Here is a 17,730-nt window from a genome sequence, read left to right as displayed (position 1 = left end):
CCTGGTGTTTGTTCCTTTCATGAGTAATTATGGTAGGCCAGTATTTAAAAATAGTGTGCTGTATTTAGTCTACTTATACTTGTCTGACATTAACATTTGTTTGGTGATATGAAACATTTAAGTTGAACAGATAACTGTTTGTTCTGGAGAGAAGAGGAATGAAAGTCAGTAGAAGCAAGACAGAATACTTGTGTGGGTGAGAGGGAGACAGGTGAACAATCAAGAAATACAGGGAGTGAAGGTGGTTTAAATACCTCGGGTCAACCATCCACAGCAACAGACAGCGCACAAGAGAGGTGAAGAAGAGAGTGCAGGCGGGTGGAGTGGGTGGAGGGGTTATTTGTAGTGAGCCCTACTATGATGGGTGGTTTAGCAGAGGTGGCAAAAGTACACCATTCTTTACTTAAGTAGTTAAGACAGACTAATTTGCTTGATGAGGGAAAGTTTGGGCCACACTCCACTCCAGTTGGTGGCGCTAATGCACCATTTCGCTGTTTGCAACCTCCAATAAATGCCAAGAAGAAGAAGAAGAAGTGACGCAGTGATATCACGGACCAGGAAGAGCAGCGTATTTACTACAGGACGAGAAGCTTTACCAACCTATGTGTTCGTTTCAGACAGCTTCATAAGTAAGTACGGGCTGGTTTCTTTTCCACGGTAAACGCCAGCCTCAGCGACGCCATGTTGTTTCTTTGTCTTATTCATCACACCGTGTTACCGGAAACAACCGACAGCTGACAGATTAGTGTCCCGAAGCTAGGAAGCGAGGAGCCGAGCCCGTCCAGCAGCCTGCAACACCCGGGAGATAAACAGAAAAAGCCCGACGAGGTCGCTGGCTTGGTGATTTAGGAACACACCAAATTAATAAGAGCTTACGTTCCCAAATATGGCTGCGCGTCGGCTGGCACACGCCCAGATAAACTAGCTAACTTGTTAGCAAGCTAACAGCTGTTGTTCCGACTAAGTGCCATTATTTTCAGCTCCGGTCTGCCGTCAATAACTGTACCCGGACTTTGAGACATGCAGCTGTACAAACCCCAGAACCGCACCGAGGAGCTGTCATACAGTGAAACCGAATCGGTGCTTTCTGATCCCTCTCTTTTTCTCTGCAGCCAAAGCTTAAGGTCCAAGGCTCCATCACAAACATGTCCTATGGTAAAGCAGAGAGCCGCTCGGTCCCACGGGATTTCGGCACCCTGATACAGACATGCAGCTCCAACATCCAGAAGATCACACAGAACAGTAAGTGCTTCACTTCCTTTGAAACGGCAGTGTGATGTGGCTGTACTCTGTAACAGCGAAAGGGTCCCATATAAGAAGACCGGTGTTTCTGAGGTGGGGGGTGTTTAACTGTAGTAGTAAAAAAGCATAAATAACTGGTCTCCGAGCACGCTGAGAGCCAGAGCTGTGCAGAGAATACCATTATTTTTATCATGGTGCAACCGACACAGCGAAGGTGAGACAAAATTAATGACAGTGTTTTCCAAACGGCTTCTTTTGCTGCTGGTTCAGATAATTTTGGTCAGTGAGACATGAAACCTGCAGATTCAGAATCTGTGACATTTCCAGCTGTGTGTCCGTGTACAGATGTGGCCCACGGGCCATATGTTTGACACCCCTGCTCGAGGCTTTTTAAATGCCAACTTGTTTTTAGACCAAAGATTTTCTTCTTCTTACAGCTCACGTGTTTGTTACAGTTGTTTGTTGTTTTATTGGTTTACTATTGTGGCTTTCACTTCAGCTTTTTCCACAGTACTGTGCAGTAGCAGAAATTTCTATTAGTGTTCTCTCCAGTGTGTAACACTGTTAAGACATCCAAACTATGACACAATATTTATGTTGTGAGAAAGAATGACACCAAAGCTGGATTTGTGTTGAGTTTCAAAGGAGCTTATTTACCTGTAACAGCCTCACATACATTATTCTCTCATCCAGCTTCATTAGGCCCTCTCCTAGAGCACTTCATCAAGTGTTCGAGGCTTTTTTCTTTATTGCCACTGTGTAAACAGATTATAACTCAAATAAAAAAGTGGCACCTTCCTCGACACTTCCTGTCGCCTTTAACAGGGTGTGGACTGAGTCATATGTGAAAGCTGCAGCAGGATTTTCATTGAATATGAATACATGTTCATGCCCACAATGTCCGACTGCATGTTGATTGTAATATTTTTGGGAAAGATTTACAAAAGTATTGCAAGCAATAAATTGTATGACCTGTTTACCCACAAAGTCTGCACACAAGCGAAAAATGAACAGTTTCTCAAATTAAGGCGTGTCCTTTCTGTGAGAGGCTTTAAGCAGTGACCCGGCCAGGACAACAAATACAAACACAGAATCACCCAGATACACCTGAAAAACTGTACAAGCGATTGAACACAACAGCCAGATCATCACTGGGTACTTTTCACTTCCTTATATCGTTGTTTATGTGTATGTTCTGAAATCCCTCAGCTTCTGTTTCAGGTCACACTGATGATGATGATGATGATGATGGCTCATAGCAAACACACGTGTCTGACACAAATGTGAACATTAAGAAGCAGCATCAAACTGTGATGACTACAGATGATGTCATCTCTGTATAACTACCAGGAACAAAGTGCAGCTTCTTTCTTGTGTCACTTGTATATTTTTCTTCCAAAACTGAGCGCTATCATTGTGTTCCCATGGCAGCGGCTCAGATAAAGACCATGGTGAACCAGCTGGGGACCAGACAGGACACCAGTGAACTGCAGGATCGGCTGTATGTACCGATATCATCTCCTCTGCTAAACAAACACACTTTCAGTCACCTTCACTTTCTCAGAGCCAGTGCTGCCACGCTGTAGCGACTCTGTTGAACTGTCCTATAAGAAATGTATTTGTGTAATTATTAGAAGGTCTTATGGTCTGTCTGCTGTTTGAACTGTTGGTGTTCACAGGCAGCAGACACAACACTACACCAACCAACTGGCAAAAGAAACCAACAAACACCTGAAAGAGCTGGGATCAATCCTCTGCCCTCATCGCCTTCAGAGCAAGTAAGTACTGCTTTACATGTCCTAATGAAAGTAGCACTGTACTGATTCTTCTATAGCTTACAGTCACAGCACTTTCTACAACATGCCTCATTCACCCATCCAAAGTTCCCACTGCTGCTCCTCCTGAGCTACAGCCACCTAACAATGGATGATGTCAAACTGTAAGATAAATATGCACACTAAGTTTGAAAGTGTGACTATGGAGCCTGTTCTTACAGCACAGGCTGAGTGATGCTGACAGACGCACTTGGTTTAATTGGAATTTCATTCAGCCAACATTGTGGCTCAGGACACACACACACACACACTCAGGACACAGTGTGTACAGTATGTCATCATTCGTTGACATTTCATGTGTGGTGAAGGAAAAATTACTTTGAGACAACTGCAGAGTTTAGCTTAACAAATGGACACATACAGCTGAGATATTTTTGCTTTAAAAATCAGGATATTTTACTGCTGACTTTTCCAGTCTTCTACTGTCTCTCCGAAGCTTTGCAATAAAAACTCTGGTGCTGCACGTGGTGCTTCAGATATCTGCTTTATCATCTGTTTATTCTGCTAGTAGTTCTTTTGAATTGTGAAATTAATTTCCTGATAAATTTTAGCTTTAAATGAAAGTCAGTAAAGTCACCTCAGAGTCCTCAGAGAGAGTTGACAGTCACAGCAAAACTAAAATATTTCCTGAAGCCAGGAATGTTTGTCGTTATCATGTTAATGTCTTTCTGACAGTGTTCTTACCCCCTGTGTGTCTTGGCTCCGCTGTGTCCAGAGACAGCAAAAAATCCAGAGGGACCGGCTGATGAATGATTTCTCAGCCGCTCTCAACAACTTCCAAGCAGTCCAGAGGCGCGCGGCCGAGAAGGAGAAGGAGTCGGTGGCCCGAGCGAGAGCCGGGTCTCGCCTGTCGGTAAGTGTGACACAGAGCCGTCATTTAAAATTTTCATTATCATCAGAATAAATACCCGCTACCTCGATTTACAAACATGTGACCTGATGGTTCTGGAGAAGGCGTTGCAGTGGATGTTGCATCCACCTTTGTGAGTCCTCAAAAACATATGAATGCTGCAACAGACTGTAGACTGTCTGAGAACAAGCGAATCCAGCCACGCTGCAAGCAATTTGTCTGAAATATCACAAGCATGGCCTTACAGACACCACCGCAAACATGGAAACGCAGTACATGCAGTGGGAATAATGGGTCAGTTGCAACTGTGGCTGATTTTTCCCATGCATTCACATTTAGCCTCAGTTTGTAGCTGTGGCTCCACTGCTTTGCTGAACTTTGTTATTCATCACAGCACAAAGGATATTAGAGCTGCCTTACCACAAGCTGGTGACTGACAGGATGTCCAGACAGAACAGCATGCTGGGATGTTGCAACATTTGGATGGCCAGAACTTTGGTTCAGGCTCCTCCAAGAGCCACCTCGTCGGGCCAGGACTCTACAGTCTATTTAGAACCTACAGGCCAGTGGTGCTAGTTTCAGTCATTATGCAAATGTCCTGTTTATAAGGTTGGAAACCTGCAGTCAGCTGAGACTGAAGAAGTCACTTGGATGAGTGACGAAACATTTCTCCCACTGAAAACTTCCAGAATCAAACTTTTGGGTTTGGCTGCAGAGTGTACGACTAATAAAAACTTGATATAATGAAAATGAGAGTGGTCAATATAATAAATTATGATTAAAGGAGTCGGGAACCACTGACCTTCCAAAAACTACCAGAAAATGAGTTGAAATGACTTGAAAAAGAGCATAAAAAGGATCCTCTACATCAGATGTTTCCCCGCTAGCCTAAAGTTTGTCTCTTTGTCTTTTGATCCGTTTAACTTTAAAACAAAAGAGAAAAACAAGCCTGGCATTGACAGTGCTGAATTTTTCCTCCTCTTTTAGGCTGACGAAAGCTCTCGGGATGAAAAGCTTGTGTCCTTTGATAAGTAAGTGACCTCTGTTCATGGTTGGAATTTGTTGCAAGTGTGTCACGAAGACCTCACTTAAAAATAAAGACCATTTAGAGTCTGCATGAAGATGGAGGGGAAAGAATAAATATATCCAATTCTAATCCACACATTTTCACATGGTTACTGAAATGTTGTTATGTTGATGTGAATGTGAAGCCAAGATGAGTGGGGTCAGATGACCACCCAGACGGAGGAAGTGGCCATCACAGAGGAGGACCTGGAACTCATCAAGGAGAGAGAAACCAACATCAGACAGCTGGAGGTGATCCTTGGCTCGCTCTTTCTATAATCAACATCCAGCACGCTCCCGTCAGCGCTCAGCTAATATCTTTGTCTTTACAGTCTGATATCATGGATGTAAACCAGATCTTCAAGGACCTGGCTGTGATGATTCATGACCAGGGAGAGATGATTGGTAAGTAGTAACAGGAATGTTGTTATTCCCATCACTTAGTCTGTGAAGTAACCATTAATTAGTTCCTATATCAACAATCTATCTGTCCTCCTTAAAAACTGACACACACTCACTTTTTAGCTCAACCCAGAATGGTCTCTGTCCTCTCTGACCAACATGCACAACACATTCACAGCGCTTCCACGTTGTGTCACAGCCTCATTCCACATTTTTACACACAATAGCCCATAAAGTAAATTATTCCTGAAGACCTTCCACATGTATTAAAAACAAAGTCATAGCATGCACATAAGTATCCACAGCCTCTGTTCAGGACTATGTTGAAGCACCTTACTGGGACCCTTCCCCAGATCTGCGCCTTGATACAAACCTGAGGTCTGCAGACCTTCCCTGGACGTTTTGGCTTGGTCTTTGCTCTGACATGTGCTGTTAGCAATAGGACAGTAGACACAGGTGTGTGTCTCTCCAAATCATCAACTGCTGGACTCGAGCCAAATCAGCAGAAGCAGGATCCACCTGAGCTCAAATCTCAGTGTATAAATACGTTAGATTTTTGTTTCCCTTCACAGCCTGGAGTAACCAGTTAACCAAACTAAAAATTTTGTCTTTGCAGACAGCACATGTCCAGAGGAGCTTGCTGTTAGCTCCCAGCTGACCGTGGTGTATTTTTTTTGTCTTCCTGCAGATAGCATCGAGGCTAACGTGGAGAATGCTGAAGTTCACGTAGAACGAGGAACAGAGCAGCTGCAGAGAGCTGCTTATTATCAGGTGGGTGTGTGTCAGTCACCACTCTGTGGTGTCATTCAGCGCAGACCCTCACTATAACCCCGCTGTCCCGTCTTTATCGCAGCAAAAGTCCCGGAAGAAGATCTGCATCCTGGTTATGGTCTGCTCCATCGTGCTCGTCATACTTGCCATCATCATCTGGTGGGCGTCCAAATGAGCCGATGTCACGCAACCAATGTAATCGATTCAGTCCCCTCCCACCTGCTTGGAATCAAAAGAACAGTACGAAAAGGCTCATCCCTGTACCAAGATCAGTGGAGCACGTCTACAAAGGGCTTGTCAATGTGGAAATTGTAGTTATCTGAAATAATCAAGCCTTTGTGTTCCTTTAAGAACTGTAAGAGGTAATTTAGGAGAACGAGGACTGGGTTGGTGCAGGGGAGCAATTCAAGACTTGAGATTCCTAAATTAGCGTCACTGATACATTTCTTCTTATTAACTGCACTAACACTAGCTCTCACTGTTTTGCAAATGTAAAAAATATTGTTGGAAATTATTTTAAAGACATGCACACAAGCTCGTCTGGGTAACTGAAGATATTTAGGGTTTTTGTTGTTGTCAATAAACATGTTGTGGCCCTTTCTGATGTCTAGTGTGTGGAGAACTGTATCCTGCTGTGGTTCCTTGTCTTCACAGGCACAACATACTGGTAATGCCAGCGATGGTTAAATCGTACATGTTGTAAAAGCAAAGTTGAAAATACTAGAAGTCGAATTCAACTCTGCAAATAGTTAAAACATCAAGAATCATAAATTAATCACTCCTTCAGATCAAGTGTTTTAAGTTGATTTCTATGAACCCTGACAGTATGATAATAAATGTCTTAAACATTGGCTGTTCTGTGGTATGTTTCCCTCCTCTGTGATTGTACACATCAGCTTTACTTGATTTACAGTTTTTCGAAAAGGAAAGTTGCTCTTTAGTTAGTGAAGGAAATCATTTTGACTTTGAGTCTGGTTACTGTATCTGTCAGCATCACTAAATGTGTTTGGCATCATCACTGAAAACTGATAAATGGGTTTAGAAATGCAAGACGTCAGGTGATCATTTGAATCCTTTCATTTCCCCAAGTTCTCCAAAGCATCTGCACGCTGCTCTTAGAGTGAATCGGAGACTGCTGGGTCCCTGGTAGCTACATTTGACTGCACAATCTGGCTGGAGCTTTTCTGAGTTTGCATGTTCTCCCAGTGTTTGCTTGGGTTCTTTCCAGATCCTCCAGCTTCCTCCCACAGTCCAAAAACATGCAGTTAGTTGGTGTGAATATGGGTGTTGTTTGCCTGTGTGTGGTAGCCTGGCATCAGCCTGGTGACCTAGCCAGAGTGTACCCGACCTCTTGTCCAATGACAGCTGGGATAGGCTTCAGCTTGAAGGCCTGTGGTACATAGCCGATTATTAGAGATAGGTTGATCATATTTAAGATCGAAGAATTAATTAATGGCAGGACTTCTTTGAGCAGTTTTGTAGGAATGGGGTCTAAAAGACACATTGATGGTTTGGAGGAAGTAATTATTGAAGTTAACTCAGAAAGATCAATTGGAGAAAAAGAGTCTAACTTAACATCGATGGTACTAAAAGTAGCTGTAGATAATATTACATCTGTGGGATGATTATTGGTAATTTTTTCTCTGATGAGTAAAATTTTATTTGTGAAGAAGTTCATGAAGTCATTACTAGTTAGCGTTAAAGGGATTGTTGGCTCAGTAGAGCTCTGACTGTTTGTCAGCCTGGCTACAGTGCTGAAGAGAAACCTGGGGTTGTTCTTATTGTCTTCAATCAGTGACGAATAGTAAGATGTTCTGGCTTTGCGGAGTGCTTTCTTATAAAGCAGCAAACTATTTCTCCAGGCTAAATGATGATCCTCTAAATTTGTGACACGCCATTTCCTCTCCAGCTTACGAGTTATCTGCTTTAGGCTACGTGTTTGAGAATTATACCACGGAGTCAGGTACTTCTGATTTGAGGCCTTAGTTTTCACAGGAGCTACAGTATCCAGAGTCGTACGTAGTGAGGAGGTAAAATTATTAACAAGATAATCGACCTCTGTTGGAGTAGTGTTCAGATAGCTGCTCTGCTCTATGTTGGTACAGGGCATTGAAGATGATAACAATCTTCAATGTTAAAATCATCCATCCATCCATTCGCTTCCGCTTATCCTTTTCAGGGTCGCGGGGGGCGCTGGAGCCTATCCCAGCTGTCATAGGGCGAGAGGCGGGGTACACCCTGGACAGGTCGCCAGTCTGTCGCAGGGCTAACACACAGGGACAGACAACCATTCACGCTCACTCACACATTCACACCTAGTGACAATTTGGATTATCCAATTAACCTATCCCCTCAATCTGCATGTCTTTGGACGGTGGGAGGAAGCCGGAGTACCCGGAGGGAACCCACGCAAACACGGGGAGAACATGCAAACTCCACACAGAAAGATCCCGGCCTGATGGTGGAAATCACCCAAAATAATTATTTTATCTTAGCTGGGCACTAAATCAGATAAAAGTCTGAGAACAGACAGAAACTCTGTGTAAGGTCCAGGTGGACCATAGATAAGACTGGTTTTTGAGTTTTCCAGTTAGGAATATGGCTCTCTGTCCACAACAGGGGTCTCAAACTCCAGGCCTCGAGGGCCGGTGTCCTGCAGATTTTAGATCTCACCCTGGGTGAACACACCTGAATCAAATGATTAGTTCATTACCAGGCCTCTGGAGAACTTCAAGACATGATGAGGAGGTCATTTAGCCATTTAAATCAGCCGAATCAGCTGTGTTGGATCAAGGACACATCTAAAACCTGCAGGCCCTCGAGGCCTGGAGTTCAAAACCCCTGGTCTACAATCTTCTGTCTCTCAAGACAGTCAAAACCCTTTAACTGGAACTTCATCAAAATCAAATGTACTGATATCATCAGGACATTTTCACACTGAGCCAAAACCTCTCTGTTACAGAGCTGAGAATGCCTTTGTGTCAAATATCTAGAATAAATGTCTACATTTAACCTACAATGACAAAACCAACACAAAATGCTCTGTTTAAATCAAGTTTGTGCGATTGTCTCTACATTGTGATTGATGAGACTACAAACTATTATACACATTTAACAAGTCAAATGTTCTGACAAACACACATTTGTTTCATTTTCTGATCATTTTATTTCCAAATTAAGAAGCAAATTATGTGACCAATTTAGAGTGTCCAATCACAGTGCATGTCTTTGCACTGTGAGAGGTCCCACAGAGCCGACGTGCTGCTGTTACAACCCTACTTTCAAAATCAGTATATGGTGGACAGAGTCAGATTTGAAAACCTGTCCTGTGGTCTGACTGTCTAATCAATACTGCAAAGCAAAGACCCTGCAGTTTGGGGAGAAAACCCTGACAATCAGACCACCCCCTCTGAGCAAGCACAAGGCGACAGTGGGAAGGAAAACTCCCTTTAACAGGAAGAAACCTCCGGCAGAACCAGGCTCGATGAGGGAGGTCTTCTGCATAACCTGTGTTAAATGACTTACAAACAGCTGAAACTGCTGCATATTTTTTTAAAAGAGGATTGTAACTGTTGTAACATTATGAAGGTACCCCAAAAGGTGGATTCTGTTCATGTGGACGTAACGTTCACAGCGGGAGAAAACTCCTCCCGCTGAGAACGCTACGTCTATCGCCCATTTGCTGGGAGTAAGGGCGCCCTCCGTTTGCGAGGTGCACCTGCTGCTTGCTGCACAGGGAGGAGAGGGCGGGGCGGCGGGGGATTCTCTGGCTGGCTGGAGCAGCATCTAATAACCAACTCACAAAATAAAACAAAATAAAAACAGAACAACAAACATGAAAACACCAGACATCATGATACAGACTTATAATTTGCACCGATGTTTTTTCGAAATTCTATACGCGAAAAGTGAGCGCGAGAGCCCTCGAAAGCGCCTGCGCTGCTGAAGTCAAAGTAAACTTTATTGTCATCTCCGCTACATACAGTCCAGTATATAGAGAGACGAGACGACGAGGCTCCAGTTACAGCAGTGCAAGTAAACAAACAATAAATATAAGAAGAGTAAGAAAATAAATATACACTTTAGAACTCGGGGTAAAGGGATCAATAACAATTTAAAATGTATAATTTACAGTTTGATGATTTAAAGTCTCACACACAACCCGTCGAAAGGGGAGGAGGCCCGGCTGCTTTCAAATAGAGCACATTTCATTCATGTTGTAAATCCAAGCCCATTATGTATTCATGATTTGAATCCTGGGTTGTGTGAAATCCCAGAAATACACCTTAGACAAAGTGAATCTGTGAACTAAGGTGTAGGTCTGTTAGGTTATGTTGTGGCGATCCTCGAGTTGGGGGATTTGTGTTCATACTGGAGTGCAAAATTAAAACCAATGGAAGATGGACAAGAAAAGTTCAAAGCCATCAGGTGCTCAGTTTAGAAAAAATAGAAAAAAAGAGGAGGAGAAACGAGCAAAAGATACAGGTAAGCAGATGTGTGATTGGATAATGGCAGGTCATCCTGAACCAATCAGAATCAGAATCAGAATACTTTATTAATCCCTATGGAAATAATGTGGGTTACAGTTGCTCCAAGAAGAGGGCCAGAGGGAGTGTTCGCCCAGGGCGAACAGGCTGTTTTACAACTGATCAAAAGTTTAGGAGCACACCTCCAAAAAAAACCTGTAAATTCCCTAAAACAGAAATCACGCAAGATTTCTGTTCTGTTGTCCATTTTTGTAAACTTCCCTTGCCATCTATCCCCAAAGGTTCTCGGTTGGATTTAGATCAGAGGAACATGGAAGATGGTCCCAAACAGTGATGTTATTCTCCTGGAAGAAGTCCCTCGTCCTGTGGACACTGTGTACTGTAGCATTGTCCTGTTGAAAAACCCAGTGGTTACCACACAGATGAGGGCCCTCAGTTATGAGGGATGCTCTCTGCAACATCTGGACATAGCCAGCAGCTGTTTGACGCCCCTGCACCACCTGAAGCTCCATTGTTCCACTGAAGGAAAAAGCACCCCAGACCATTATGGCACCGACAAATATGTTTTTTTATTTTTTAACAAACAAATTGTAGCCCAGATGAAAAAACAACACATTTACACCAATGATAGAGAAGAGAGAGTATTTATTCTCTTTATTTTAACTGTCCACATCAACAAGGCATCATATTTCCTATGACCATTGAATGCACCTCTCAGTTCACCCCACGTGAGGGCACCTAGCTCAGCGACCAATCAGAGCCTACGCAGGCCGCACTGACCCTGTCAGCCAGGAAGTGAGGTGAAGGTGCATGGTGCTCCCGGGTTTTTCTCATCTCAGCAAGAGGAGTGGAGGCATCTGCTACTCAATCCGAGAAACGCAGGGACGAAAGAGAGGAAAAACTCAGAATTGAGAGGAAGGAAAGCCAGCATACTTACCTGCTGGAAGTCCAGAGTCGAGTGGCTGGATGAAGGAGAGAAGCAACGTCGGCTAACCACTCACCTTTCATGCGGAGAGCTGCTGCAATTCCAACACCAGTGTGTGTTGGGCTTTTGTGAAACAGAGCAACGGTCAGGTTTTTGGAGAGGACAGAAAAGTCCGAAGATCAGGACAAAATTCCGGTCGTGATAGATGGCGAGCCAACCACTTTGAGGACGATCTACCCCATAGAAGATACACACCCACACACTCATACATTCCAAGTACACTCACAAGGACCTTTGAAGTTGGCTGTTGCCAACTTAACTCTATATTCTTAAAGGGCCCCAACGAGTACTTTCATTTTGTTTAAGTGTGCACACTGTTTGTTTTGTTTTGTACTTTTTCCTGTACAAATTGGACAACATCTATTATATCTTGTAACAATACAAGAGTGGCTACTCAAAAGTTAACATTGTGTCCAGGTCACTATTGCTGCTCAATACTTTGGCTCCATACGAATTTGGTGTCTTCTGATACTGGCCAGGGCCTCATTACGAGCCCAAGTAGTTATTATGCTGTAATTCACCTTTATACCTTAAAGTTGGTTACAGAAGTGGCGAGCCAGCCAGGAGCCATTTGATTTGAGCATCAATATTGAGGCAATGACCAGCATGGATTTCATACAAAAGTCTGGTGTCAAAATACCTAATGCAGTTGTTGTCGCTGGGATAACACAGGTATCTGAGAAAGATGAACAGGTCATTGACTTTCTGAAACAGTATGGTAAAATCGCAAGAGTCCTTTTTGTTGATGATTCACTGTCCGACTTCTGCCAAAACCTGATCATTGAATACTCTAGCAGTTCAGCCTTAGAAGGTTTAGAACCTCGCTTACCATACACGTGCACAGCACAAGCTGACCCCAGCATTGTCTATGAAATTAAAACACTCAGTAGCATGTACACTACCAAGGTTGGGAGTAATGTTACAAAGACCTACTTAGCTGAACTCAAGGAACTAGCCAAGCTGAGTGGCAAAGACTACGGTGAGGTGCTGAGGGAGATGATGTGTCAGATTGGGGAGGATGTTGAAGCCATGCGACCTACCACTGAAGAACCTTCCCCCACGTATGTCAAGCCCACTGTCGTATCTCCGCCCGCTCCTAAAGAACAACAGTGTCACACCTCACATTCAGATGTTACACCAAGTGATATTGGTGCCACTGATCATGTTCCCCTCACCAATGGGAGGAGAGCAGCGTCCCTTTCAGTAAGTGATTTGAACCCACCTGACATTCAGAAGGTCGTGGTAGAGCATATCGTACGAAGGCAAGATGTTGTCCCACACATCCAGTCCCAGGTGAGGCTCCATTCCTTCTCCGGTAAGGTTCCCAGACCTAACAACGAAACTGATTATGACACGTGGCGCACACAAATTGAACTGCTCCAAAATGATCCCAGCATGTCCCCCCTGCAAATATCCAGAAAGATCCATGAGAGCCTGCTCCCACCAGCAGCTGATACAGTTAAGAGTTTACGGCCTGAGTCACCACCTGCGACTTATTTGCAGCTTCTAGATTCAGCCTTTGGCACTGTAGAAGATGGGGAGGAGCTTTTTGCTCAATTCCTGAACACCCTTCAAGATCCAGGTGAGAACTCATCCACTTACCTTCACCGGGTACAGCTAGCATTAAACAGAGCCACGAAGAGGGGGGGAGTTGCATGTGAAGAAGTGGACAAACATCTCCTTAAACAGTTCTGCAGGGGATGTTGGGACAACGACCTAATCGGCGCCCTGCAACTTGAACAAAAGAAGAGCAGCCCACCCCAATTCTCAGACCTCTTGTTAATGATTCGCTCTGAGGAAGCTCGACAGCAAGCAAAAACTAGTCGTATGAGAAAACACATTGGCAGCACAAAGCAGAGAACTCAGTTACAGTTCCAGGGTGCACATGTTTGTGAACCAGAGGAGAAACATGAGAGTAGCATCGCTGCTATTGAGGATCTGAGAAAGCAGGTGGCAAGTCTGCAAAGTCAACTAACTACATTCGTGTCACAGAAAAAAACAAAGTTTGCGAACAGCAAAGGATCTGCAGGGAAGCCGCTGAGTAAGATGTCAAAGCCACATGATGTAGATGGACGTATGCAAAGACAGACTTCAAAGAGGCAAACAGGCCGACCCAAGCCCTGGTATTGTTTCAACTGCGGTGAAGATGGGCACATCGCTCCATGCTGTGTTGACCCTGCTAACCCCAACCTAGTAGCAGAAAAAAAGAAGCAGTTGGAGGCAAAACAGCACCAGTGGGAAGTACGAGGTTGTACAGATTCACCTTTAAACGACTAACAGTTCCTGTTGTGGGACAAACAGGAGCTGAGGAGAATCAACAACGTCCCTCAGACGTAAACGATGGCAACAAAATCGCAGCTGAGGTTAACAAAGTAAGTACCCCAGCAAAGATTGTCAAAGCACAAACATGTTCTGGCTTAAACCATTCAGAGCAGAAACAATCTTTCCAACTCCCTAAACAGTTGATTGGCGCCAAGAGTACAGCTCAAGTGACTGTGAGAGGTGAAGAAGTCAACTGTCTTCTTGACTCAGGCTCCCAAGTTACCACTGTTCCTGAGTCATTTTACAAGCAGCACCTTTCAGAGCAGAAGATCAAGCCACTACATGACCTCTTAGAAGTGGAAGGTGCTAATGGCCAGCTAGTGCCTTACTTCGGCTATATAGAAATGACCATAACTTTTCCAAAGGACTTTATAGGCGTTCCAGTAGATGTAAACACACTTGCTTTAATCGTCCCTGACACTTCACAATCCCTCATGCTCATAGGCACAAACACCCTAGATGTACTGTTCGACATCTACTCAAAGACTGACTTAGCTGATCGTCAACCCCTTCCACATGGCTACAAAGTAGTCTTCAAAATCATTGAGTTGAGACGGAAGCAGACAAGCGACCACCATCAGGGTGTAGTGAAGCTGCAAGGCAAGATGCCTCAAGTCATTCCAGCTGGTTCAACTATAGTGGTTGAGGGAGTCGCCCTTGGCAGGGGCCTTCAGGATGAAAAATCAGTTGTTGTTGAGTACCCGTCATTGTCCCCCTTGCCCGGTGGCCTGTTACTTAAAGCCGGTCTGGTTGACTTCCCCCAGCGGCGGCCCCACAAGTTGCCAGTTGTTATAAGCAACGAGTCTGACCACGACATTGTCATCCCTGCCAAGTGTACTATTGCAGAGGTTAGTGCTTATCAGACCATCCTATTAAAAGAGCACAACAAGACCAAGCAGTCAGAACCACCCCAGAGAACTCCAGAGACTCCGTCTTCCCAAGAGCCCACCATAACTTTCAATTTTGGTGACTCCCCAGTTCCACTGGAATGGAAACAGCGCATCACTCAGCAGCTCAACAGCATGCCTGAGGTGTTTGCACAGCATGACCTGGATTTTGGCCGGACGGACCAGATGCGACATCATATAAAACTTTCGGATGACACGCCTTTCAAACTACGTGCCCGGCCAATCCACCCAGGGGACATTGAGGCTGTCAGGAAGCACATTCAGGAACTCCTTGATGCAGGAGTTATCAGAGAGTCAGAGTCCCCATTCGCGTCACCCATAGTGGTTGTCCGGAAAAAGAACGGCCAAGTCCGGTTGTGGATTGATTATAGGCGTCTAAACCTCCAGACTATAAAAGATGCGTACAGCCTTCTGAAGCTAGAGGACACGTTCTCAGCCCTCAATGGTTCTCAGTGGTTCTCTGTTCTTGATCTAAAATTAGGGTACTACCAGATCGAGGTCGAAGAAGCAGACAAACCGAAGACGGCCTTCGCGTGCCCTCTTGGCTTCTGGGAGTTCAACAGAATGCCTCAGGGTGTGACGAACGCCCCCAGCACATTCCAGAGGTTAATGGAGCGGTGCATGGGGGATATGCATTTGAAGGATGCGTTGGTCTTTCTTGATGACGTGATAGTATTCTCCCGAACCCTTGAGGAACACGAAGAAAGACTCATGAAAGTGCTCACTCGTCTGAAAGAGTTTGGGTTAAAGCTGTCACTGGAGAAATGCGTCTTCTTCCAGACTTCAGTCCGTTATCTGGGACATGTGGTCTCCAGAAATGGTGTTCAGACTGACCCTGAGAAGATTTCGGCTCTTAAAACATGGCCTGTCCCCCAGACTCTGCGAGAGTTAAAGTCGTTTCTTGGTTTTGCTGGGTACTATAGAAGGTTCGTTAAGGGGTATTCCAGCATTGTGAAACCTCTCCACAACTTAACCTCGGGGTACCCACCTAGCCACAAGAAATCAAAAGCAAACACAAGGCAAAATGCACATCAGTACCATGACCCAAAAGAGCCCTTCGGAGGTCGCTGGACGCCAGCTTGCCAGCAAGCCTTCGAGTCAGTCATCCAAAGTCTCACCACTGCCCCTGTACTTGCTTTCGCTGACCCTCAGAAACCCTATATACTGTACACCGACGCCAGTCCCACCGGGCTCGGTGCTGTGTTGTATCAGGAGCAAGAGGGCCAACTTAGAGTCATAAGCTATGCAAGTAGAGGGCTGTCACGGAGCGAAAATCGCTATCCAGCGCACAAGTTGGAGTTTCTGGCGCTCAAGTGGTCAGTTACAGAAAAGTTCAGCGACTATCTCTATGGCAACCACCTCACCGTTGTAACGGATAGTAATCCGCTGACTTACATTCTGACTTCAGCAAAACTTGACGCAACTAGCTATAGGTGGCTAGCAGCACTGTCCACATTCTCTTTCAAACTCCTCTATCGTCCAGGGAAGCAGAATGGCGATGCAGATGGATTATCACGCAGACCACACGGAGGGTTAGCGGACGATCTGAAATCACAAAAAGAGAGAGAACGCATACAACAGTTCACTCAAGATCACCTTTGTGATCCAGACAACATCAATGCCGTAAATCAGTCTGTGGTGAAAGCAACCTGTGAGAGGCAGTTCACCTACAGCGTCAGTCCTGATGATGAAAGAGAGGCAGATGCAGATTGTGTTGCCTTGGTGGAGGTTCTTCCTATGTCTCCTAGCACTGTACCTGATAGCTATGGGCAGGAGGAACAGTTTGGAGGTCTGCCAACCATTCCCCATCTAACTGAGGCAGAGCTGGCAGACGAGCAAAGAGCCGATCAGTGTATAAAGCATGTTATCTCCCAGATCGAACATGGGGACACACCACCTCCAACCGTGCGTACACAGCTCCCTGAACTTCCACTCCTCCTCCAGGAGCTTGAACTCCGCAACAATGTCTTGTACAGGTGACACCAAGAGGGGTCCCAGACAATCTACCAGCTTGTACTTCCGGCTGAGCTTCGCAACACAGTCCTCACCAGCCTGCATGACCATATGGGTCACATGGGAGTCGACCGTACACTGGACCTTGCAAGGGCCAGATTCTATTGGCCAAGGATGGCTCTGGACGTGGAAAAGAAAGTGAAGATGTGTGGCAGGTGCGTGCGAAGGAACATGGCCTGAAAGAGCGGCCCCCTTGGTCAACATTAACACGACACGACCTCTTGAACTCTTGTGCATGGACTTCTTGTCCCTGGAAGCTGAAAAGAGTGGAACCAAGGATATATTGGTGATCACAGACCACTTCACTAAATTTGTGGTTGCTATCCCAACACCTAATCAAAGGGCCTGCACAGTGGCAAAGTGTCTGTGGGAGAACTTTATGGTATACTATGGCATCCCAGAAAAATTGCATAGTGACCAGGGTCCAGATTTCGAGTCCCGCACAATCAAGGAACTCTGTCGGGTGGCTGGTATCCACAAGGTGAGGACAACCCCATACCATCCTAGGGGCAACCCTGTGGAACGATTTAATCGTACCTTGCTTGACATGTTGGGCACTCTCCGTGATCAAGATAAGTCCTGTTGGCATGACCATGTAAGACCCCTGGTCCATGCTTATAACTGCACCAGGAACGAAGTGACTGGTTTCACCCCGTACGAACTGATGTTCGGACGCCAACCTCGGTTGCCAGTTGACCTTGCATTCAACCTGCCAGTACAAGAGGAACAACACTCATCTCACTCTGAACATGTGCAAAAACTCAAGTCACGTCTCAAAGAAAGCTACAAGTTAGCTATGGACAAGGCTGCAAAGATAGCTCACAAGAACAAAATGAGGTTTGACAGACAT

The 17,730-nt window shown here is 45.1% G+C and overlaps 1 protein-coding gene across 1 annotated transcript; it reads left to right on the top strand.

Annotated features, from left to right (window-relative positions):
• The first annotated feature begins 469 nt into the window (after positions 1-469).
• On the top strand, positions 470-7,016 carry LOC116313791 (syntaxin-12). Its single transcript, XM_031731596.2, is given in 11 exon segments — positions 470-629; positions 1,113-1,242; positions 2,674-2,743; positions 2,922-2,994; positions 2,997-3,020; positions 3,793-3,930; positions 4,915-4,958; positions 5,139-5,244; positions 5,325-5,397; positions 6,083-6,165; positions 6,248-7,016. Coding segments are annotated over 10 exon segments (801 nt in total). The 5' UTR covers positions 470-629; positions 1,113-1,145; the 3' UTR covers positions 6,341-7,016.
• Positions 7,017-17,730: the final 10,714 nt, after the last annotated feature.

Source organism: Oreochromis aureus, linkage group 22 (genome assembly GCF_013358895.1).
Source record: "Oreochromis aureus strain Israel breed Guangdong linkage group 22, ZZ_aureus, whole genome shotgun sequence".
NCBI lineage: Eukaryota > Metazoa > Chordata > Actinopteri > Cichliformes > Cichlidae > Oreochromis > Oreochromis aureus.
The sequence above is the reverse complement of the archived record's forward strand: the minus strand, read 5'-3'. Positions and strand labels throughout refer to the sequence as shown.